Source organism: Epinephelus lanceolatus, chromosome 11, assembly GCF_041903045.1.
Source record: "Epinephelus lanceolatus isolate andai-2023 chromosome 11, ASM4190304v1, whole genome shotgun sequence".
Classification (NCBI taxonomy): Eukaryota; Metazoa; Chordata; class Actinopteri; order Perciformes; family Serranidae; genus Epinephelus; species Epinephelus lanceolatus.
In genome coordinates, this window is record NC_135744.1 from 6,712,444 (window position 1) to 6,738,287 (window position 25,844).

Consider the following 25,844-nt stretch of genomic DNA (forward strand, 5'->3'; position numbering starts at 1 on the left):
TGTGATGGCCTGTGTTGGCTCACTGTTAACATGCTATTAATGCAAAAACATCTCAATAGAAGGCTTTTCTGTCTTTATGAATGTGTGTAAATGCTGCTAACCATCTATTGTTCAGATTTTCATGCCTGGATGTCAGGTGTTATACTCATTCTGACTTTGGCTGATCTAACACTTCCTGGTCCTGTTCACTAGCAGCTGCTCTGTGCCAGCTGATTTTACAATAACTTAATGACAGAGTCATCCACTCCCACTTAAATTGATGCCATTCCCCGTTCTGAGTTGCTTGCTCATGAATTGGCTTGAAATGCATTTGAGGCTGGAGACACAGTGATAAAAATGTCCTTGTTAGTCTCAGACCCTGCGCGTCTGTGCCATTTGCCTACTTTCAGTCTGTGTTAAATGTGTTTGTTTCTAACTGACATTACTCATAAACCATTTAAGTTTTTTCTTCTTTTTTTTGCTTCAAGCTGTTTTTCGGAAGGAATGACACTAATGGTGCAATGATTGCATGTGCCGACCATTATCAAACTGCCATGATGCACTTAAAGCTGTCTGTGCTTACACCCACCATTGTAATGATGAAGAATCTTTGACATGAGCTTCGAGGCTGCCCACCAGTTCCCTGTTTCTTATGATTAATTGTGACAAGGCAGTAGCATCCATTTGGTGTATACACCAGCCAGTGCCTATGACCTTGAATAGATGAATACTGAGTGAATAATTATGAATAATGTATGGTAATAATTTGTTGTATTGTTGAATGCCTAGTGTTCATAGAACATTAGCACATAAAGTGTTTCCACCATATGTAGCTGTCCTGGTTGTTCTGGTGAGTAGTTTAATCAAACAAAGTTTTCCAGGAAGGGAAAGGGAAATTAACAAGGTCAGCCGTGCAAATATGCATGACATGACAGCAGGATAGTGCTTCAGTTGTTTTAGCTAATTTACAGTGTCATACAATGTGCTGCTGCACAGCGTAGCCCATGCAGACTCTGAAGTGGTTTAGTCGCATGTGTATGACAGATCCATGAAGCAAAAAGTGACAGTTTATTACACTTAATAAAAGCAGATGGGAGGCAGCACATGAGTAGAAATGTGTTTTATAATATTTTTTATTTTTATAATAGTATAATTGTTAGAATGAGAACAATGGAACAATAGGAAAGGGATCACTGCTCTCATAGTATTATATAGTATAAACACAACAATAACCAGCTTCTGTGAACTAAAAACATAAACGTATAGCCCTACAAGTACAAATGTATATTTAAAAAAAAAAGCTTTTAGAACGTTAAACTGAAGATCATCTTGTCAGGAGGAGGAGGAGGATGACCCCAGCTCCACAGCCAGCGCGCAGCCAGACCAGACGGGCCCAGGTGCAGCCACGGGACCAGCCCTTCCTGCACCTTCAGGCGGGGGGGGTTCAGGATGCTGGAGAGGGAGATGGGCTCTCTAACCTCCCGGGTTAAAATAAAATTGAATAACTTACAATTTGTTGACAACGTTTCTCCCGCGCGCTCTCTCTTTCTCTCTCGCAGTCTCACTCTGTTTCTTTCTTTTGACTTTTCTAAGATGACAGATGCTGAATATATACTCCCTATCTGATGCTGTGGCTGTTTGTGGTTGGCTGAGAGGGATGTGAACTTACTAGTTTGCAACTGTGTTAATCAAATCAGGTTGGGTTTCCATTACGCATGCCAAACGTACTAAACGGTGCCAGTTCCCTTTGATCTGACATCAGATGTGACGGGACAGTCGATATAGAGATACATTTATCGTCTCCTCAGCTGTAAAACACTCACTCTTTCCAGTTGCTAGGTTCGCCATCTAACTAGCTCTCTGCCGTGCGCCTCTTTTAAAGGGAATGAGAGGTGACACTCTGATTGGCTTATTGAATGATACACAAAAAACACACCCATGACTGATTCACAAAGTAACGCCAGATTTCCACTGGATGCGTGTCCGTTGCGGAACGGCAGCGCTGGTTATCTGCTGCGTGCTCCGCCGTCCGTCAATACCCACCGGCTGCGTTTGCTGTGCGGAGCGGTGCAGCTCCGCCGGAAGACATCTCGGTGCACTGCCATGATTAACATCTCCTCGTCCATGGTGTCAACGGGGTGAAATGACGTCTGAAAACCTCTGACCTGTTGACTTCAGGCCTGCCTCTGCCCATTATGTAGTTTTCAAGGTGTAGTGCAGGGAAATATGATCCGCCATGAACACTGTGTATTTTATTTTGAAAATTAACCGGATGTTTTATTTTGTTTCTGTGCACGACTTCCTGCCCCACACAATCTGCTCTGTGCCAAATTGCTGCGCTGTGCTCCGGCATCTGGCAAAAATAGAAGTCCTGCGTATCTGTTGCGGAGGGTTCCGGAGTGCCGGAGCTGAGATGGAGCCGGAACGCAGCACAGCCGCAGCCGGTGGAAACACATACATTGACTAGAATGGAATCCTATCGGCTCCGCTGCTGTGCCAGAGCGGAGATGCAACCAACACACATCTGGTGGAAATAGGCTGTAAGTCCAACCCTTTTAGACTCTCCGCCATGGCGCACAGTCTGAAAATGCACTGTCTAACTAGCAAGTGACTGGGACACGCCCATCCGCCGCACGCCTGGCGCTTTGCGTTTTAGACCATCTAAATAGTGCCCTAGGTGTTGCACATAGTGAGGCTAGAGCTGGATGATATGGTTAAAAAAGAATAACACAATATTTTTTATGTTATATTGCAATACACAGTTGACACCTTAATATTTTGAAATCTCCTCTAAATTACTGTAAACTGTTAAAATACAAAGTTATTAAATGAACTACACTTACAATAAACTTAGATAAAGTATTGTTATAATTAAATCAATCAAAGAGGAACCACTGGTCCTTTTATTTTGAAGCCAACAGCTCGTCTCGGGCTGGAAGTGTTGATGTCTTTGCTGTGAACTTGAAGCCTTTTGTCAGCAGTTAGATGTTAGCAGTTAGCAGAAAGTTAAACGGTTAGCCTACTGCTGCGCCTTTAAACATGAGGATTTATTCATTGTGAGCTGAAAACAAACTAACAGCTCTCTGGTGCTCCATGGTCAAAAAAAGCAGCTAAATGGTTGTAGTCTGGAGCCCTGCAGATACAAAAAGACACGCTCCGTCTGCTCGCACTGTTATTACACTCATTAAGGTTAACTGTTACTGCAGCACCAATAAACATGATGGTTGTGGCAACCTTAAATGTGATCATTTATTTGTGTATCATTTATTTCACTGTAAGCTGGAAACAAACTAACGTTTATACTGTCATTTCAGGTTCTTGGTTTCAGAGGCTAGACAGCAAAGGCATGAAGTAATATCGACAAGCTGGTAAAGAGCAGGTGGAGATGGGCTGTTATAAATACTGTGGGGGTTGCAATTTGGGAATGAGGAACAGGTGAGCTGCTCTATATAGGCGTCAGGTGAGTCTTAGGGCATCTGGTGGATGGATGGAGAAAAGCATGTCGGGGAGCTGCTAAGTAATACAGGAGCCCTGGGGGGAGTGTGTCTGGAGACAGGGACAGAGGGGCAAACTGAGTAAAACAGGACTACTGCAACCATTGTGACAAAGTAGAATAACATGAAAAGATAGGTAGCACAAAGCCCTGAATCTTAACTGTTCATCACGTGTGGCAGTTTTTGTACGGTCAGAGCAAAGTGCTGATGTAAAAACAACAAAAAAAAAAGTACTCAAATTCATAACTTTGCAGTGGCAGCTAATATTAGCTCTTATTTAAAACACAGAGTAGCTAGATTATTGTTTAAAACTGGATGGAAAATTTTGATGCGTTTGCCATAAAATGTGGCAGATGCTAATTTTATTCTTTCTTTTGTGCTCCTTGGTGGCTTTTTTAATTATGTTGATTTTTTCTTCTTAAATGTATTCTTCCATAAAGCAAACCAGCTGAAGTTTTTCCCAAAAGTAAAACTAAAACGGCAATTCAGTCAGTTTACAGACTATCAGTTTCTAATACATGTTTAAAATATAGCTTTGTTTTGATTAGTTTTATCTATGCCAGAGGGGACACAAGCTGGTTTTTGACAGTTAACCGTGTGTTTGAAGTAATGAGGATAATCATTTATTCATTAGCACTTATTTCAGCCCAGTCGCCAGAAAAAAATGTTGTGCATTGTACATTTCTGCAAACCACTAATATATTACATTTGCAAGCTTCATATATATCATGTCAAAGTGACATGCTTTATGAGCTGACTTTAACATCTGGAGGTGGAGGGGATGGTGGAGCCTGACACCTAGGTGAGATGCCTGCCATGCTGCAGATCACTGTTCCAGACTAACCAAAATAAGAAAAAAAGTGTTTCATTGAGTCGTTGCTGTTTCCAGTGTCTCTTTAGGGACTAAAAGTGGGTGTTTTTTTAGTGACCCATAGCTCTTCTCACAGTGGCTTCTAAACCCCAGAACATGGGTGTTTTTTAGGGATCTGTCACTGTGTTTTGAGTGGCTTTGTAGGCACAGCAAGTGGTTGTTTTTTACTGAGACATTGCTACTTTTCCTGTGCTCTAACCAGCCAAAACATGATCTTTTCCTGACCATATCTAAGTAGTTTTTGTGCCTAATCCTTATCACACATTAACTACATGTCAAAATATAAAGCTTCAATGTATCTGCTTTCTATGGTTTGCAGAAAAATTCAATGCCATTTTTTCTGGTGATTCCGGTTATATAATGAGACAAGTCTGACATACTGGACACTATAGAAGTTACCTTTGGGGTTCATGATGTCATACACTACACATTCTCTGAACCCATCAGCTGTATTTGGCGCCTGACTTCCGGCAGACGGCGATACAGCCTCTGGGGGCAGACCCCCGATTTTTTGGCATTCCGGTTTGATTTGGGCGGAGGAGGCGAATTTCTGTTTCCGACTTCCGTTTATATATAAGTAAACATGCTGAACCATTGCGATGGATTCAGAGTTGCAATGACACCAATTATGTTCCGCCTCGTTAGTTCACCACACGGACCGTTTAACCTGGCAACAACTGCAGCCGGCTCAGACGTAATTGGTCAATATCATGCGGACTACAAACAGCCTACAACCGGAAACCAGGGCTCTTCCGCTCTTCTTCCGGAGGCAAGATCTCTGGGGTTTGACTACAGACTCTACATTCACTAAATGTAGAGTCTGTATATAGAGACTATAACATAACATTACTTGTGTTAAATACCTCTGTAACACTGTAAGCAAGAGAGAGACTATTATTACTAGTTTTAGCCCAGTAGCTAACGTTAACCACCCTGCTGATCCAACAAGCATGCTGGTGTGATCATATCCCTTTCAGAAGCTTCAGAATCCAGCCTTGGACTGCAGTGTCTTTTGGGAGATTTGTAATAATAAATACATGATGAGAAATTTGACAACTCAAAAGAAGAGTTGAACAATACTTAACTTTGGGTAAAATGGTGCACTTGTGACTGTCACCAGCTGTCCAATCATAGTGGAGGAGGGGCGGGACAAATACCACAAAGACCAACCATCCCAGAGGACAAATAGAAGTGCTGAACAACATCAGCTGTTGTTTTTCAGCTAGGTAAAGAAAAGCTTTGGTGGACACACCGTTGCATTATAGTAACACCAGCGACTGTCCAACTAATGAGAATTAGGTTGGCCAAGAGCATGTCGGCCAGACAATCGAAAAACCAACCTGAACTTTATAGCCCTAGTCAATGGCAATGGTTTTCTTCATATCTGTTTCATTATGTTATTCTTCATATTATGTGTTTAATATGTGCTGGTCTGTGGACATAAACAATGGTAGCTTTGTCTTTACAAGTTTGTGTGCTTTACTGTCAGTCAGGGGTCCTTAACATGTTTTAGGCTAAGGACCCGTTAGCTGAAGACTGACAGAGCATGTATCCCCTACTACATATATTGTATAAAACTGTTACAAATTAAGCCAGATGGATAGAAGCCGTCAGGCGGAGGGCCATATCAGCTATATCAGGCTCCACCTGTATTTGCTTTTCAGGTAGGTGAGAGAGGAATATCCACTTTCACAAAGATAAGTTGTTGCAGAAGGCAAAATATGCCGGATTTGTGTTAATTTGTATTTTTTTTTTAACTCATTTTAACTCAGAGGACCCCTCAAGGCGTCGCAGGACCCCTGCTAAGGACTCAGGCTGTAAATATCGTCTATGCTTGATGTCTTGAGTGAGTGTTTCAAGGCCGTGAACAAGCAGTTTTTCACTGTTCTCTTTTCATCACCTCTGAGTTGACTTGATGAAACAGCTTTATTCTGATTTAGCTGGTTATACTCATTGAAAACATGCTGTTTACCAAAAACCTTACTTTTCAGAGCCAATGGCTCAGTTCCATTAGCACCGGTGTAATGTGTTGCCATGACTGTTAAAAAAAGTTTGATGCAAGAGATAACTGCATATGTAGCACAAGCAAAGGTTTGTTTATCAGTTTCATTTACTTAGAAGTGTTGTCTCTGACTTGATCTAAGGTGTCCACTGCTACCATTTCTTGGCATAAAGGAAATCATTTTATTACTTTTACACCTGGCTGCAGGTCAAAATAGCTTGTGGTATCTAAAAGATGACCATCAACTGTTCAAATAAATAAATATGTGTTTAATTGTCAAAGCCAATTTTTGTGCAATACCTACAAAAATAATCATCTGTGATTAAAGCCTGTCGGTCAGCACTGGCTCGGTAACATATTTTGTACTTAAAATGTCTGTCACACTTGGGCGTCCTGTGGGGAGTATTTCTCCACTATTTCTGATTCACGTCTCGACTTTGATGGAGCACTGTGATAGAACTGGATTCCCATACGGCTGTCTCCTCTGACCCTGCAGTGGCAGTAGGAAATGACAGTATGAGTAATGCTATTCATCCAGTGTGGTCCATTGGATTGAAGGCTAGGCATTGTGTGGTGAGAAAACAATAATCTGTCTTTAATATGAATCCTTTGTCACCCGTTCTGTCCTGGGGACTCTGCAGGGGGAGAGCTTGCCGTGTCATAACCTCTTTTTTTCCAGACACATTTTCCAAACTGCTTTCAAGAGAATGCTAAAGATATGCAAATTTGGGACTTGGCGTAGATTCATGGTGAATGGAAATTTTCACAGGTGCTGACATTTTGGGCAGTGTACCGTGATGATCATTATGGCGTACATTCACTTTATGTTTTGCAGTTGTTGGCTCTTCGATTGCTGTTAAGCATAATTTTGAACACTGCGGAATGAAACGTTCTATTTAATCCTCATATCTCACAAACACACAGCACTTCACAAAACAATACATTAGACTTTCTTGTGACTACTTTTTCGGCCTGCAAGGGCCAGGGGTGCCAAGTACCATACCAGCCGTTGAGTATTTTTATCCATTTACTATACAGAGACTCTGTGTTAAACTATACTTGTCAGCCCACGAGGGGAGAGCTGACTCACAGACGTACGTGTATCTGTTTCAATGTCTTTTTTTGTACACAGTCCTCATAGCAGCGTCGGGCATATACTGTAGACATGTATTATTTCATTTTTTATCCAATGCTGCTGAGAAAGCAGCTGCTTCTTGGGTACACTTCTAGTTACCGTTTTTGTGTCTGGCACCTGAAATATTAATGCAGTGTACTGCATATCACATAATAAAAAAAGACTCTAGGTTTGGAAAATAATAGTAGAAAGAACAGTACCTGTTGGTTGGGTGAGCAGAATGTTGACAGTCTTCACATGATTGTCATTCTGGGGATTTTGCTGCATATCAAGAGCTCACAGTTGATACTTACATTCCTGTGAAGAACATGCTCTTAAAGTTTGGCTGAGAAAATCAGGTTTTCTAAACATAACTGCATGAGCTGAATGTATTCCATTTGTCATTCTTGTCCTACTTTCCAGTCGACATGTCAAATTCCCAGTGTGCAATGTGGTCCATGTTGCTGTTGACAACAGCGCTGGACTAGTGGGGATATAAACCGCCATTTGACACCAGTCACTGCTACTTTTAACCTGATAACTAGGACTTTATCTGTAAATGTTGCTAATTGTTTTCAGCAGATTTGACAGGCTTCATCTAGTGTCAGGGTACAAAGATGAAATAAAACCAACAAATAAATTTTTAGGAGGACAGAGGCAAACTGGAGAAGACCTGAGTGCACCCTTTGGGACAGGCCAGTTTATATTTGAGTGTGCAGTAAAAATGGATAGGACTCTGAATACAAACAGGATAAATGGCAATGCATAACAATTCACAGATAGTAAATTAATGGATCTTTGGCGCGGAGCCTTCTGCCTGGTTTAACTTTGCTTAACACATCAAATTTAGGAGATATTTTAAAGTCACCTACAGTTTATGAAATTCCCTGTGCAGTGTATTATTAGAATGCAAAGTAACAGCTGAGAACATCATCTATTGAGTTGAAAATAATTTTCCAGAGGGAAATGTGGGGATCTGCCATAAAGTACAGAGATGCAGGAGTGTGTGTGTGTGTGTGTGTGTCTGCAACTTTATAGACATAGAAATACTCCTGTAATGTTTCTGAGAATGCACACACAAAACAAGGCCGCAGAAATCCAAGGAGGGCAGGTGGGAGGTTGGGTGGGTGTTGGATGGTGGCGGGACAACAATGATATCTATCTATCTATCTATCTATGTATACCGTTTATATATCCATATACATACATACATACATATATATATATATATGTTGTGGAGCAACCACTACCATTGCTATCCACAGAGCCACAGCGCCAGCGTTTCTAATGAAAAACAAACAAACAAAAAAACAACAACAATGACCATGAAAATGCTGAAATGGTCCTTTAATCAACTTTATCTTGCCATACTGATGGAGTTGAGCTCTAAAGAGAGCATGGACAATTTCATTTGAAACACAACTTAAAGTGTCATCACAACAGACACCAAGCACAAACCACTTTTTGGCATGAAGTGCAATTGAGAAAAGTATACTGACTGTCAGCTGAGTATAACGGCAGGACAGTTTTTGACAGTTCACCCATTGTTGGCCTCTTTCCAAGTACTGGAGCTCACAAGTGCAGCCAATTTGAAAGCTGTCTGCTGTCTGATGTTAAGATTTGAGACCTATATGCCATCTTGTCAACAAGGTGTCGTAGTTGAGGAAAGCCCTGTCACAAACATGAACTAAATACCTCACATGAAGGCACTTGTTAAAAAGCATGCTCTACTGTTTTTCTTCACAACAACTCTGCTACAATAGATAAAGGCAACCTTTAGTGGATTATGATTATTAGAATCATAAAAACAATTCCCTGGCCATATAGCATACACATTTTTATCTCTCTTTCTATGACTGATTTCGCCATTTGTTAAACTGTGCTGCCATTGTAGCTGAGCAGGACGTATCAGGATGTGTCACTGTCTATATTTGCTTTATCCACACAACCAAACAAACAACTAAATAGGCCCAGGAGTGTGAAGTGGTTTAGGACACCATATGCGCTTTTTTAAAGGGCACTTTCCTCAAAGTACACAAACAGTATATCCATCCAGAAGTCCCAGAGTAATTTACTAAGGTCGGGAGACGTCTGCCATAGAGATGTTTGCTGTCGCCCCCGTACACTGGCGCTCTAACAGCGATGTTTCAGAAGTCTTCACATGGTTACTCACTGTGATATACAGACCTTGCTGTGAACGTTTTTGCTGATAACTGTGTTTTTCTACCAGAGGCGCTCACAAACCTTGTGTTTCTGCAAAGAATAAAGCAAGTGACACAACAATATAACAATTTGCAGGAATATTTCAGGAATGATACAGTTTATTTCAGTGTTTCAGATGCATTGTTGTTGCCTGTGAGCATCAAAACAAGCTCCATTTTTTGGGTTAACAGGAGACATCCCATAACTTTAACAAATCACACTAAAGCTGTCTGGATAAAGAAAGAGATACCCCTCCAGGTAAGCAGGTCAATTTCCTCTTTAGAGGTCTAAGACACACATTGGAAGGTCAGTGGTTTGAATCACAGGACCAGCTGGGAATGATGGTTCTCCTCAGGAAAAAAAAAAAGGATTACTAATGCTCTGCTTTTCAGAGTAGCTGACAAGGTGCCCTTGAGCACTTAATCTCTGGTAGCTCCACAGGAGTGACTCAGTAGCTAGCAGAGGAGGTCTGAACTGAACAGCTCCCAGTGTGAACGCGTGCACCATTATGAATATGAAGCAGGACAATACTGAACACAGCATGGACTCTCAACAAAACTTCCTTCACCGTCTTCGCAGAGTAACTACAGAGGAGAACTAATAAAACGAATATAAAAAGCTTCCTCCTGTTGTACCTTCACCGGCAGCCTTTTCTCCTCTGCAGCCGCTTGGCATGCATTCAACTAAAACCTACAGTACCACTGCAGGTCCTGCCAGGGAAATACCAGGAGAGGGAGATAACCTTTTATATTTATATTTTATGACCTAATATATTTATATACTAAGGCAATACTTAGTTGAGTGCTCCTTTTTTCAGCTTTTTTTTAGTGTGTGCAGTGCTTTTCAACTATGTTGTGCTTGCCTTAATATTAACTTCATATTTTTATCTGTTTGTTGCCAGGATTTGCTAAGGGAGCATTTCTCTCCAAAATGAATAACCCTGTGAAAAATTGCTTCCTGTATATTTCTTCAAGGAAATGTGGAGATAGACATGAATAAAATAGTTATATCCTGTGCAAGGGCATAGGTTTGGTTTTAACAATACAAGTGACATTTTTTTGTTAAACAACCAGTATCCACATTGGTGTGTACGTGTAGGGGTACACCTGCCCTTATTCTCTTGTTCTATGCCATACCCACTGTAGATATATGTCTACATACACATACACACAGAGAGATTATTTTGCAAAACATTTGCCATATTCAGAATGTCCTTTTTTAAATATCAAAATGGGACTTGTATCAAATGGATTTATAATCAGATTTTCAAGGGGCTCCATGCAAACACCAGTACACATGAGTTGTCTGCACGTTTTTCAACTTGGAGGTGGCTGAGTTGTCGGCTTACAGTACTAACTCCACAGCAAACCCCAGAGCATAGATATAGAATTGTAGATGCCTCATTGGCTTCTGGATCGTAAGTCTATGTTGCACTTATACTGGAGAGTGCAAGACATGCCTGTAGAAAAATACAAGTAACCAAAGGAGGTGCATTCTTTCTTGATAAAAAGCCAGACAATGTTTATATTTCTCAACCAATTGCAGTGAGTCGTTTTTATATCCATGGGTTTATGATCTAGATGTAGTAGGAAAAAAAATTATGTTTTGTCACTAGTTCAATAGAATTTTGCTATTTAGGCTATAACTTCTGCTGGACGTGTCCACAGAAGTTTCAGTAAAAGTAGCGCAACTCTTCCTGTTGGTAGTTGGTACTGGCGGCACTTGACATGCTTAATAACCCGCGCTGCATTGCCAGTGTGTTTTCAGCTTAAGTCTCAAACTTGTGATGTCATATAGTCTGGGGCTGCTCCTTAGAAAATGAATGGAGGCCTGATTTTGTGGACCCACAGAATGTTTGTTTTCTTCTTTATACCCAAATGAGTATTATTCTATTTGATTACACGGTTCTATTAAATGCTGTATTCTGATTGGTCAGTCGCGGCATTCAGAGGTCTGATATTACTGTGTAATGACCGTTGCTATGTAGCCCAGCGTTGCTAGGGACGCTGCTCTGACAACAGTTACTTTTTTATCGAGCTAACGTAGCCATTACCGCTTCAAAATAATAATTTACAAGATACAGAGATGGAGTATTTTCATGATATAACTTTTAACATATTTGGGGAGCATGAAAATCTTGAGTCATGGTTACTGGCTGAAGATGAGAAGAATGCCGGAGAAGAGGGATGCTCAGAGGCGCATGGAAAAGAGAGGAGACACAAGATTGTGGATGACAGGGAGGTTCATCGTTGATCTTGATTCCCTGTAGCTATTGTAGCGCAGATTCAGCCGTTGCCGGCTGTTTTTTTTTTTTTTCTCTTCTCCCGATTTAATTTTAAATCAATAAAAATCATATAATTAATCAATATTCTGTCTCCAATTATTTATTTAACTGATAATTAGCCGTGTAATAAGCGGGATAATGTATAATGAGAATGATGAAAATGGCTGTAGTTCCTTTAATGTTTAATTTCCCCTTTAAGACCACTAGGGTTTGTTAAGAAGGCATGTTTGTGCTAGCTTACTTTGGGAGGCTCTGAACAAAAGTCCTGACTTCCTTCCAGGTTTTGCAAATAACCCACCTCAAGTTGAAGGTAACATTTAGAGCCGTGTGGATAGTGTACATCTCCAAAGATAAATATCAGCAAAACATACTGTTCCTTTTGAAAATAAATGCTCTTTCCCATATTTGTTGTGAGGCAGTCGAAGTGGTACCACCTAATAGCGCAAGTTCAGCAAATAATGCAGCTCTTCAAAGTTCTTCTTTCATGTCTGTTTCTTCATCTAAATTGACAGACAGCGCTGATTATTTTAAATTGCTTGCCAGTACAGGAAATCCATGATTCTAAACACTGTGATTGGTGAATGTGGATTTTACCTGAATACAACCTTGAACATCTCCCCTTATGATTTTTTTTCTCTCCAGCTTCATGGTACATGTCTGACGCTTCTCCCATTTGATTCACCAGCCACCTCCTTTCACAAGCTCCCTTTAGCTTTCTTTTCTGTCACTCTAGTTGCTGATAGTGAGTTTCCTTCTATTTACAGCCTCATTCCTTCAAATTCCCCTCACACCTTCATTTTCCCCAAGTTCAGCCCCACACACAGACGGCACACATTAGTTTTGGCTGGGATGTGTTAATCTGTGAACCTTAAATTCCTTGTTTTGCTCTATTTACTGTGAATGCTGTGTGTGTGACTGGGGTTAGTAAACACTGCTGGGTGTGTGAAGCTCCCTGGCTGATGTTCTTATTGGACTATGTGTCGCAACTTGTGCCTGTAGACTAATCAACCAAACGCTGCTGCTTTTTGCACTAAATTCAGCACATCTGTGAGCTTACTTAAACTTCAGGGCATTTTGGATTTTAACTCTCCTATTATCCCTGGGGTCAATTTGACCCCATTCAATGTTTAATGTCTTTAATTAGGGTAATTCATACTTTTATTCCCTCTCCCTCCCTATTTCCAGGGAGTTAAAACATGTAACTGTAATATTTCACAATAAATTACATTAGTATCACTTCATAGGCTTTTACTGTAATATTTAATCAGATTGTGAAATCCATGCAGTATATAGTAATTCTAAAGTAATATATGGAGTTTAACTGTGAGATAACAGTGAAATACAATAATTTCGTAGGAGCATATTGCTAAATCACAGTAATCAGATGTACATTAACTGTCAAGTTACAGTTAAATTCAGTCAATTACAGGAACATACCGATATATCAATGATAATGGCTTTAACTGTTAGGTTACAGTGACATGCAGTAATTCTATGGGAGCGTATTGCTAAATCACAGTAATATGCAGGCATAACTACTGTGAGATCAAAGTATACAGTTGTCATTTCACAACAATTTACTGTAAAACTAATTTCCTGTGAAAGTAATGCAACTAGTTGCCAGTCATTTCCTGTAAATGTACAGTCAAATATTTTACAGTGCAGACTATTGTGATTCTTTGTTTGTTGGAATAGAGCAGTTGTAACTATCTCGTCTGCAGTGAGTACCAAATGCAGCCGCTCACCTTCTGACTGGAAACAGGAATCAGGATCACATGACATGATCACAGTACTGGCCTCCCTCCACTGGCTTCCTGTTTGTTTTAGGATTGATTTTAAGATTTTATTGCTTGTTTAAAATGTTAAATGGTCTGGCATCACCTTATCAAACAAAAGTCTTGTAGCATTGAGGTCCACCAATCGCATGCTCCTGGATGTTCCCAGAAGCAGACACATTAACAGTGGTGATCAAGCCTTTGCGGTGGTTGCCCTTAAACTCTGGAACAGCTTAGCTATTCACATAAAAAGTGCTCTGACTATAGAAGCCTCAAAGTCACTGCTGAATACACACCTCCTCTTGTTTGCACATGATTGACTTGAGCTTGACATCTTTCATTGTCTGTTGTGCCTCATCCTCTGTTGTGCTGCACTTTGTTCTCTATTATGTAGGGATGTACAATAATATCAGCATGTCACTGATATTGGCCAGTATTGGCTTTAAAATGAACAGGCCAACACATGGTTTTTCTTAATTTGCACAATGAAGGAATATTACATACATTGAAAAGTATTGTATTTTATGTCTCCTTGTGGGCCATCATGGTAGGAATATGCATGCATAATATGATGTTAATGCCACTACAGAAGAAACTTAATTATTACAAAAATTAGGTGGGGACAAAAGTGGATATATTGATATCGGTATCAGTTATCAGTCAAATGAGTTGTTACATATTGACATATCAGATATCAGCAAAAAAAATCAATATTGTGCATCCCTGCTATTATGTTTATTGTTCTCTTGCTTCTGTAGTTATCCGTTTTAGTATTTGGTGCCTACTCAGCACTTTGGTCAGCTGTGGTTGTTTTTAAATGTGTTCTGCAAATAAAGTTTTACTTGACTTAACTAGACATTTGTTTTGGCTGTTCTGGCTGATATTGAGGTCACTATCACATGCAATTTTATTGTCTTCAGTGCCCTAACCTGTCATAACCTCACCTATAGTACTGTTAGAACCCCTGATATGTCCCACTCCATGGGGGAGGTAGCCTTCTAAACAATTCCTCTTGGTGCTCTCTTTACGCTGTCTATCATCTGAAAATTGTCTCCAAGCAAAGGTTTTGTGCCAATGAGCTTTTGGCACAGCTCTTTGACAGTTAAAGTGACAACAAAGAGAATGTGTCTGGGGCTAGGCCACTATCTTGGGGTCTTGTCCACAAGTGAAGGTAAAGTGGAGCGTGAGATAGACAGACAGTTTGGGCACGACGTCAGCAGTGATGTGGGCCTGGTGTCAGACCGTCTAGTGAAGAAGGAGCTGAGCCAGAAGGCAAAGCTCTCGATTTACAGGTCCATCTATGTTCTGACCCTCACCTTTGGTCATGAGCTTTAAGCAGTGATGAAAAGAATGAGATTGTGAATACAAGCGGCTGAAATGAGTTGTCCAACTGGTAGGAGGCCCCAGGGTAGATCCAGAATACCCTGGAGGGATTATATGTCTCATCTGGCCTGGGAATTCTTCAGGATCCCCCAGGATGAGCTGGAAAGCATTACTGCTACCCAGGGATGTCTGGAGTGCCTTTCCCAGCCTGCTGCCCCCGCAACCTGGCTCGGATAAGTGGATGTCAATGGATAGATGAATGGATGTATGTATGTGTAAGGCTTGGAATAATGCTGAGAATGAGACTCTTGGGATTGACCCTCCTGTTGTCTCTCAACCACATGCAGCTTCTGTTCTCATTCAGCCTCCAAAAGTGGTCATGTTACCTTCCAGACATGAAAAATTATCATATTCCCTCTCCCCAGTTGTACTGTATGGGGACAGTTGGGAAGATTTGGATGTGACCCACTTGCAAGCCTACATTGGTTTGCTCATTTTGACAGGTGTGTCCAAGACAAAATGCAAAGCAATGGCTCCACATCTTGGGAATGCTGACACTGGAAGGGGAAAGTCATATGCCTTGAGACAAACTCACAGTGATACAGGATGCGTGGAATGAGTGGGTTCAAGGTTCAATACCCTTTCTTTACAATCCAAGACCACATGTGGCTGTGGATACATTTCTGGTTGCGTTTTGTGGTTGCTGTCCCTTTTTACAACCATAGGCTAGAAAACTAACCTGACAAATATCAAAATATGGACAGTGATGCACAGTCCAGCCAAGCCTGCAATATGCAGGTATACACTGGGAAACCCCCTGGGGAAGGAAGCACCTGAAGAGAATCAGGGCATGAGGGTGCTACTTGACATGACTGAAAGACTGAGTGGTTTTAAAATTGCATGTCATCGTTTTTTTTTTTTACATCGTATACCCCAGGGTGAGGAACTACTGACAGTAGCTTACAGTACCATGTTGTGGACAGTAAGAAAAACAAGCCAAAGCTTCTGTATGAAGTCATTAAAGGCTGGTTACAGTTGGAGCAAGCTCATGAAAAGTTTATTGTCATCCATGAATTTGGCACCCAAAGCTAGCTTGTTTTTCCTTTCTTTTACTGATACATCAATAAGTATTCTGCCAAATCCTGCTAGATTTGTTTTATGTTAAATTTATATTCTTCTCTTGCCTGTAGAAATGTGTATTTGGATTAATGCAGTTAATGCCAATGTTATTGCTTTAAACTGGCTGAATAAATCAAATGAGAAGTATCAATGAGGAAACCCAAATGGCATTAAAATGAGCTTTTGTTATTGATCTTTTAATACAAAGCTGTTTGACTATTTTCATACCACTTTATATTTGAATTTATTCAAATTACTAATCGAGTGATTTACTGAAGGTTTACAAAACGCAAATTATGTAATTGCTAAATTGAAGCTGTTGGCTGTTGTCTGGTGTTTCCTGCAAGCTGGTGTCTGTATTCAGTCAAAGGTTATTCAACCAACAGGAATCAGTTGGAATGCTGAAATTTAAAATTAATTATCAGTCAGCTCATGTCAGGTATATCATGTCAATATTTTCAGCTCATCATCTTAATGGTTCTGCATTTAGACTTCAGTGTTTTGCCAAAATAGGCTGTGAAAAATTGTTTTGCTTCCCATTTGTGATATTCTGAGGGGATGCTACCTGTGAAGAATGGGCTTTCAGGAGCTCTGGCATCTTTATGAGAGGAACTTTAATAAAGTTTAACTTTTAAATTGAACATAATTTTGTAAAGCAACTATAATCAATATTCTTTTTGATAATTTTTTGATAATAATTTATCAAATGGAAATGTGAAACTAATGGAAGCAATGTAAATCTTTTTTTATTTTTTTATTTTTTTTTGCTTGTAGTGATGAAACTAAAGAGAATCATCACCTGAATCTGCAGCTTTAGAATGAGTTTGTGCTCATTGTTTAGCTGTCTGGTCTCTAACTTTACTATTTTGGTTCACACTAACCGGTCCTATAGTGTAATTTTTTGGCAACAGCAGCCAATTTAGAGACTAGATGGTGAACATAGTGGAGCACTTTGTCCATTAATTTAAATCATAATCAATTTTTCTCTGACATTTGGCACTCTCCCTGATATGATTTTAAGTCTGCAATAGTCCAGCCTCTTTCAAGCAACCCTCACTGGACCCCACTCTCTTGATCAACTTGTTCCATCTTCAAACTTTCATTCCTGGGCAAGAGTCTAGAAAAAGTAGTCCCAGAAGAGGTATTTTCATTTATGACAAAAATGGTTTCTTTTCCAAAAAAAAAATTCCAGTCAGGCTGTTGAGTGAGACATAGCACAGAGACTGCACTCCTCAAAGTGCTCAGTGATCCTCTTTTCTCAGCTGACTTTGGCCAATCATCTATTTTAACGCTTTTAGATTTTACTGCTGCCTTTGATACTGTAGATCATAGAACTTTAATTGAGCATCTTAAAAATTGTGTTGGCGTCTCTGGCACTGTTTTAAACTGGTTTTATTTGTATCTCCAAAATAGGACTTTTAGTGTTTTTGCAGATCTTCCACAGATTCTTTGTTTTGTAGAGTACCTCAGAAATCAGTTTCTGCCCCCTTGCTTTTCTCTATTTACATATTACCACTTAAACATGTAATCTGCAAACACAATATTAGTTTTCTTTTTCATATGCAGATGACACACAACTTTATTTCTCTTTTGACCCCACCAGTAACAATCCATGAATCACTCTCAGGGCATGCCCAAATGATGTTCAAATCTTGCTGTCAAATAATTTCCTTCAACTGAATACAGACATATCTGAAGTCATTATTACAAGCCCAGACACCATGTAATCACATCTATTCCACAGCTTGGTTCATTCTCCACTGGTATCACCTGTCACGGCACAAATCCTGGCATCACTACTGAAAATAATCTTAATTTCAATAAGCATGTTGAAATACTTGTTTGGTCTTGTTTTACCCACTGAAGCAGAATCTCTAAGATTCAGTCCTTTCTGTCTCCCAAGAACGTGGAAATTGTCAATCATGCATTCATCACATCCTGTCTCAACTACTGTAACTCACTCTACTCATGTTTAAGCAAACACAAGCTTTCTGGACTTAAGTTAATTCTTAATGCCTCTGCCAGACTTCTCACTAATTCTAACGAAAGAGTACATATAACCCCAATTTCAGCTTCATTACACTGTCTTACCTGTGCCTTTTAGATCAATTTTAAGATTTTAATAATCACTTTTGAAGTCCAGATAGGACTGGCCCCTGAGTATATTGATGAATGTTTAATCCCCAGTGTCACCTGAGATCCTCCAGTGGGTCCGTTTTAGAGATTCCAAGGTCTAGATTGACAACCAGGTGTAACCAGGCTTTGCTATGAGGGCCCTGTCATTTTTTTTTTAATGATTTACCTGAGGAGATGAAGCAACCCACATCCTTGTCCTCTTTTAAATATCCTGTAAAAACACACTAATATCTTCTTATCATATACTTTATTTTAGCTTACTCTTACTTTTGTGTTATTTTCATTACACTTTGATACATCATCACTTTATTGGATTCTGTTTTAATTTTAGCTGCTGTAAAGCACTTTATAACTATGCTTTGAAAGGAGCAGTAAACATTATTATTGTTATTGCTATTATTTTTGTTACTACGTTTAATATTATAATCATTATTATTATTGTTGTTATTATTAAGAAGCTAAAGAGCAGATTTTTCCCTCACAAGACCACAAACAAAGCTAAAACAGAGTGAATATTGTACATCATCAGGTGGGCACTAACAGCCCCAAGTGATAATAATGTAACTCCATAATTGTTGTATGTGTAAATAATGGCTAAAAAAGTCAGTTATTGCAGTTTGTCCTACTTAATATTCTAAATTCTACTAACTAACTTACATTGGAGTAGTTTAAATATGCATTAATTACCAAAAAATGTTTGCCATTACTTTTGATATTTACCTTTGCTAGTTAACTCCAAGTTATTCAAACCTGCACATTGTATTAACATAGAAAATCTTTTTTTTCCCTTTTATTAGTAAACAATGGTACATCTAATCCCTTAAAATGTACTGTAAAGCATCACTTGTACCAGCTGTTGGATTAGCAATAATGGCTACTTTATGACCAGGGTCAGTGCTGACACATGTGACTTTACTTTTGTGTTTGTTAGTTATAGTTTGCAATGTTTTTATTTTGATCAGAAAGATAGTGAACAACTCTTTTAAGTGTCCAATATGTACCAGTTCAGGCTGTCAAATGTCATGAATCCCTCCTCCCACTTGTGGTTACTGTAGGGTATGATTCACATTGTCTGTGAGTGAACGAGATTGGCCCCACTTCGGCAGCCGGCAGCTACACTCATTGAGCGAGACCGAGTGTACCGTTCTTTAGAGGTTGGACGTATTCTGCTTGCCCATGAAGAACAACGTATCAATGTGATTAGATCATATTTCTGTAACATCTGTAATATCACATGGCCTAGATACATACAGCATGGGCCCGTTACTTATTAAATACATTATATAACGCATAGATAGCTAAGCAAAAGATGTTTTATTGTTCACCATAACACAGTATTTTGTATCAGTAGTTACCCCCTGCTATTTGGAATACCCAAACAAACAAAAAGCTATATTCCATAAATAGCATTAAAGTGATCTTAAGTGGAACTTGCCACTTAATCAGCCTGCTAGATGTCACGTTGTCTCGGGAAAAAGAACAACAGGAGTTGGAGGAATACACAAACAAGACAACAAGAGTGAAATTTACCGCATTTTGTAATTTTTTCCTGCGAGCTGCATACACTGATACAATCCTGCGCTGTAGGTAGAAGAGCTAGAAGCCACGGGTATAGAGGAGGATGGTGTTCCTGAGGAGCCAGCTGCATTAATGGTTGACAGAGTTAAACTGGTTGTTGTACTGGTTGGTGAGGTGACAGAGGTGTCGTCTTGTCTTTATTCTACAATCTGCACAGTGGGGTATTTGTAAACAAACAAGGACCATTTAAATCAGACTCAGGTCGAGACCTCCACCAGCCAAAGGGCAATGGTGAATTCATGTGCTCCTCATTCAGTGCATTAATGAGGTTTAAGTTGTAATATGGAAACACCATGGATGCTACAAAGTGTCAGTGTCAGAGTGTTCAAACAACACATTGATAATGAAAGGGATCAGGTGAGCCATGAAAATGATGGGGGGACTCATTTTTCAGATTTTTCTGACATCACATGAATGCAGCATAAGGCTGCACAGGTCACTGACATGTCTACAGTGCTACTTGCCCTCAAAGAACGTTATACGTCCTACATGGGATGCAGAAATGCATTAAAATGAATGTTAGTTTTACTGATGTAAACGTATACATGACTGGTGCTGCACTGAAGGGAAGTTTTGTGGGGCAGGCAGCACTAGCTGTCGAATGTGTGTTTACTAACAGAGTGTCACAGAGAAACTGCCACCATATTTTGCAAAATGTATTAAACTCAAAACTTTTGAAAGGTTCAGTACATTAACATGTATCAGCCTGAAGGAGGCGGAACTGTAAAAAGAATCAGACTGCCCATCACTGCAGAAAGAAGACCATGAGTCTTATCCAAGAACTGACTTTGAACTGATGAATGTATCTATTTAAAGTGATTTCATGATATAATTATTTATAATGAGATTTTAGTGATTTTACCATTTACAGACTTGTGTATTATGTAAACCAGGACTAAACTGTGAGAGCTGTTTTTCCTCTATTTCACACGGAAAGAAACACATTCACAAATTGTCGTACTCCGTGATGAGCCACATACATATGTGCATACACTGCACTGTTAACATGAACTGCCTTCTCATCAAAATCTCATGACCACAATCACAACTGTTCCTTCTAGAGTGTACCTCTCAGAGCACCTCATCAGATATAGCTGAGTGTCAAATCCACATTTTGAAATATACTTTAAATAGGGATGCACCGAATATTTGGTAACCAAATATATTCGGCCGAATATTACAAAAAACCCACACATTCGGTATTCGGTGGAATAAGTGAAAAGCTAGGCCGAATAATAGCGGTGTGTTTTGATGACACAATCAAACAGCTTGCAGTGATGGACGGAGTAAAATCAAAGATACTGGATTAAAATGTCGGCAGTGCAGCGATATTTCAAAGTGTTGGAGAGTGATAGAAGAAAAGCGGTTTGCAAAGACTGTAATACTGAACTATCTAGAGTAGTGTTGCAGGGTATACTGGTACCAACGGTAGACCATGGTGCTAAAACACAGTGATTTGTTTTCCACAGAGCTCTATGGTGCGAGCATTTTACTGCTAAAAATTGTTTTGTGCGAGCAAAATAAATCATTCAGCACGCTGTGCGAATACAGATTTCAACCAGCAGCAGAAACGAAAGGCGAATCCTGCCAGTTGTGGGTTGAACGGGGGTCACAGACACAGACAGGAATGTATTCCTGTCAAATATGGCGGCCATAGTGCTCCACGGCGCAAGATAACGGCTTACTGGCGATGGAGAAGCCTGGCTCCAGGTTCAATAATTTCCTCTTTGTTGGTGTCATGACGGCCCAGTAGTACCTGGACAGCCGAGCCGTGGCGGCACACAGGTATGTGGCGTGTCAGAGGAGAAACGAGCCGTTCACATTTCTCTCTTTGTGGCAGGTAACGGTCCACAAACCTCACCGCACTTTAGGGACTGTTCTTTACTTATGAAGGGACTGTTCTTTACTTGTCAGGGGAGGAGGGTGGCTGGTTGATTTTTATTTTATTTATTTATTTTATTTTTGATCCCCCCTATGTTAATCACTTATTGATGCTGTTTTTGAAGTATGAATAAGTCAATAAGTAATTTATTCCATTGAAATATCATTGATGTATTGTAGAAAAGTGATTTTTTTTTTTTTTTTATAAATGACAAAAGGCACATCTGCCTCAATTTCATTGTGGTATCGTGATTCTACTCAGAACCATGATACTTTCACTGGTATCGTACCGTGGGTCCCAATTTTGGTACCAAGACAACACTATCAACAATCAACAATCTGGAGGGGGTTCATCTGCAAAAACTAATGAAAAATTAAACAACGGCATTGGGAATTCGGTATTCAGCCAAGCGTTTAATTTTATTCGGCTTCTGCTTCGGCCACAAATTTTCATTTCGGTGCATCCCTAACTTTAAGTGGGCTCTCTCTTTCATGGAACTTAACATAGAGTAGGTATAATGCTGAAAGCCTAAATCTCTCATGGGTTTTTTGTATTTTCTGTCTTTTCTTCTCTTCCAGATGCAATGTGGACAGCAAAGTATCACGAGTGGCGTGGCTCAATCGCACCACCATTCTCTTCGCAGGAAGTGAGAAGTGGTCCCTTGACCCTCGTGTCATCCTGATGGAAAACACAGCTGTCACAGAGTATAGCATCAAGATCCAAAATGTTGACGTCCATGATGAAGGGCCCTATGTCTGCTCTATCCTCACAAACAAGAAACCAAAATCCACAAAAGTGCATCTCATCGTTCAAGGTAGGATGCTGTTACCTCCCCGGCCGTGTCAGTGACTGCATTCAACAAATAACAAAAGGTGTCAAACAAGATCAGTGCTGGAACAGTGTTGTGTGAAGCTGTTTTGTAGTGTGAGTCTTCATTTTTACAGACGGACAATTTGTAAACTCAAGTTGTTCGTGTCTGGATTTGACCAGTGCGAGTCTTCAGTCAAATCAAATGAGAAATCCTTCCTCCTCTGTTTTAAGATGGCGTGATTAGATGGAATTCAGTGAGCTTCAGACCAGGTGATGAAACCGGGATTCAATCTCGATTTAATTTCAGATTGCTGATAGATATTGATTTAGGGAACAGTACGCTGAAAAATGTCCTGGCTCAGTTTCATTGCAAAGTCCTACTAAATCACCTGTCAGCATTCAGACTTTTGTTTTCTTTTCCTGAAATCAATTTCCTTCACTGCAAGTTTCCACAGACAATTAGCACCACGGCCCTGAGTCTGCATCTGAGGTTTAGACCATGTCCCTGCACTAAACTAGCATATAATAAAAAAAATGAGATGCAGTAGTTGTGTCAGACACCTCATGATATATCAAATGAGAATACACTTCATCAAGGAAAGACTTTCTTTGAGGATAAATTCAGATTTTTCTTTTGACATTGCAGTGAGCGCTTATAAAAAATAATTGACATGATCTTCACAAAAACTGGTTCAACTTGATGGTATTCACTTTCATACAATCATAATTAACATTGGGTATTTTTCACACTGTATAATTCATGATGATATCTCATTAACTCTTAATTGATGCCACGAAGCGTCAGGCCATGGTTTTAATCAAACAATAGACGAGCATATTTTCGCACAGACAGGGAGACATGTCTCCAATTATACTTTCCCATGGATTCGTATCTGTCCTTTTTCCTGACCTTGAATTACCCAACCATCTGGATGCTGCAAGCTCACACTTGAAACTAAAAGCGACCACGAGAGCTACAAAATGAATGAAGCTGGGCTTTGATACACCAACAAAACACTGATGGTGGTTCTCTGTTGTTACACCAAAGGAGGGCTGCACCTGCTCCAACAATCACTGAGTGTGTGACAGCAACTGTCTGTCAGTGGTACAAGGGTTGCAAACCACAAGCCACCTCCTGCCACAGATTACCATGTCAAGTATGGATGCAAATTTCGAGTGATTTAATGTACTTAACTCATTATTAGTCATGGTAACATCAATGATTGTTAATCATTAGAAAATTTTTAAATATTGTAGAAAATCTGTATGGAAATAGCAAAATTTGACAAAACCTCCTTAACTGTGCAAAACAGTTTTTATATGTATTTGAGGTTGTTTTTGTCTTAGTTGAAAAAGAGTGAGGGGGTGTGTCCACTGTGGTTTTCTTCAGTGCTTCATCCCAGCAAAAAAAAAAAAAAAAAACTCCCAGCACTTTTGTCAGTGGCATGTTCCTTTATAGGTATGATTCTATGACTACAGTATCTTGACAGTAATATTAGCTAGGTAGCTAACATAACACTACATTAACAGAGGGTTGACTACACAGTTAACAACAAGCAACAAAGCAAACGGGGGATAAAAGCACAACCATCAGCGGTATTCAGTGTCCACTGGCCGATCTCCTCCCAAAAAATAGGCTTTTCAGTCTTTGCTTTGATAGTTGACAGTAGCCTAGCTGAAGAAAGGGAAGTGACGTTGCCGGCGCCTTTTCTGAAACGTTCAAAGATTTCAACTTAAAGTGCTTGGAGTGGCTACACAAAAAACACAGAGCACTCTTCACGTACGGCGAAGAGCCTGGTTTCCATTCACTCTGAATTTTGTCTGGATTCTGGTTCTGGTGTAGAGAGCGGATCCGGAATTCACCAAATTCACCAAAGTAAAACTTTAAATTCTGGCTCACCATCGTCTCGTCGCATCCTCTTTCACCGTTTTGACAGGTATAACATTATCAGGCAGCGATGTTAACAATGCCATATTGTTGTTGTTGTTGTGGTTGCTGTGGTTGATAGAGCATGCTACATGGCGAGCATCACACAGTTTTCCTCTCTCTTCCGCCCCCACCGCCCCAAACTTTATCGAAAAAATGCATTTACAAACTACAGTTATAATGTACAAAACTAGGATCAAGTGCCTATTAAATAAAACAGACAACTAAAACATACAATAACTTGTAATACAATTAAAAACAATAAAAGAAAAAGGTTAACTTAATGGCTTGGGGCTTTTCTTGTAAATTATATTCTTTAAATTAAAAAGTTTCATCGCATTTTTATTAGCTTGGTGCTTTTATTTTGACGGAAAGGCACATCCATCGAATTCCGGATCCTGTCTCTCTCGCCCTGCTTCTTACCGAAACGGCCTCTAAACGGCCCCAGACTATGTGCGAGGTGCTTTTTCTCTCGATGGCAGCATGCAGCCATTTTCACTCTGTCCTTATTTAGAGCACCTGAAAAAAACTTTGGCACTGAGAAAAAAAAAATGCTATGTGGACACAGGCCCTTAAAGCAACTCTTACCTTCCTTGCATTTCACACAGCACTTAGAAAAAATTTGAACATCCACAACTCCTGCCTCCCTCCAAAGTCCCATCCCCCTCCTCCTGCAACTCCACCTCCCTCCAAAGGCCTACTCCCCCCTCCTCCATTACGTCCTCATTACGTATGATAGATGTAGGCGTTGGCAAGGTAATGTTAGATACACTGAAGAGGAGAGCGAGTGTAACGTTACAACCAAGACAGTCAAACGCAACCCTGGAGTTTAAAAACTCAACCGGAGTCAGTGATGACTGATGAGTTTTGGAATAAGGTTACAGTGCTAACGTTAGATAGTAATGTTAATGTTACTAGTAAGTGGAAACACACAAGGAAGATAACGTTAATGTTTCAGAGGCTACGCTACAGTAGGCTAACGTTAGCCATTAGCAACTGGATGCTGTGTTGTCATATATAATGTTATGAACTGAACTGAACTTCTTTATTCGGCATTTTTATGCGCAACACAAAAACGAACTGACATTTCGCATAACCCAAGCAAAAAGAAACAAAACATTTAAAAACAATTTGTGCAACATATAAGAAAGAACATATAGTGCAATCGTAAGATGAAAAGGGTCGACATATCACAGTCTAAAACTCCACATCCTGAGAGCAGAACTGGGAGATCCTCTTCACATCAGAGCACCATGAATTGTTTGTGTATACACCACGGAGCTTACCAGATGATGCAGCCTCCCTGTCTGCTCTGTGTTGTGTTAGCCCTGTTAGCTCAACACCTGAG

The 25,844-nt window shown here is 39.9% G+C and overlaps 1 protein-coding gene across 2 annotated transcripts in view; it reads left to right on the forward strand.

The window, feature by feature from the left end:
• opcml (opioid binding protein/cell adhesion molecule-like) overlaps nt 1–25,844 on the forward strand; it is a 591,922-nt gene that overhangs the window by 403,993 nt on the left and 162,085 nt on the right. For both annotated transcript variants that reach the window (XM_033647535.2, XM_033647527.2), the window contains one exon: nt 22,338–22,573. In XM_033647535.2, the coding sequence (XP_033503426.1) occupies nt 22,338–22,573 (236 nt within the window). The remainder of the gene's footprint in view (nt 1–22,337; nt 22,574–25,844) is intronic.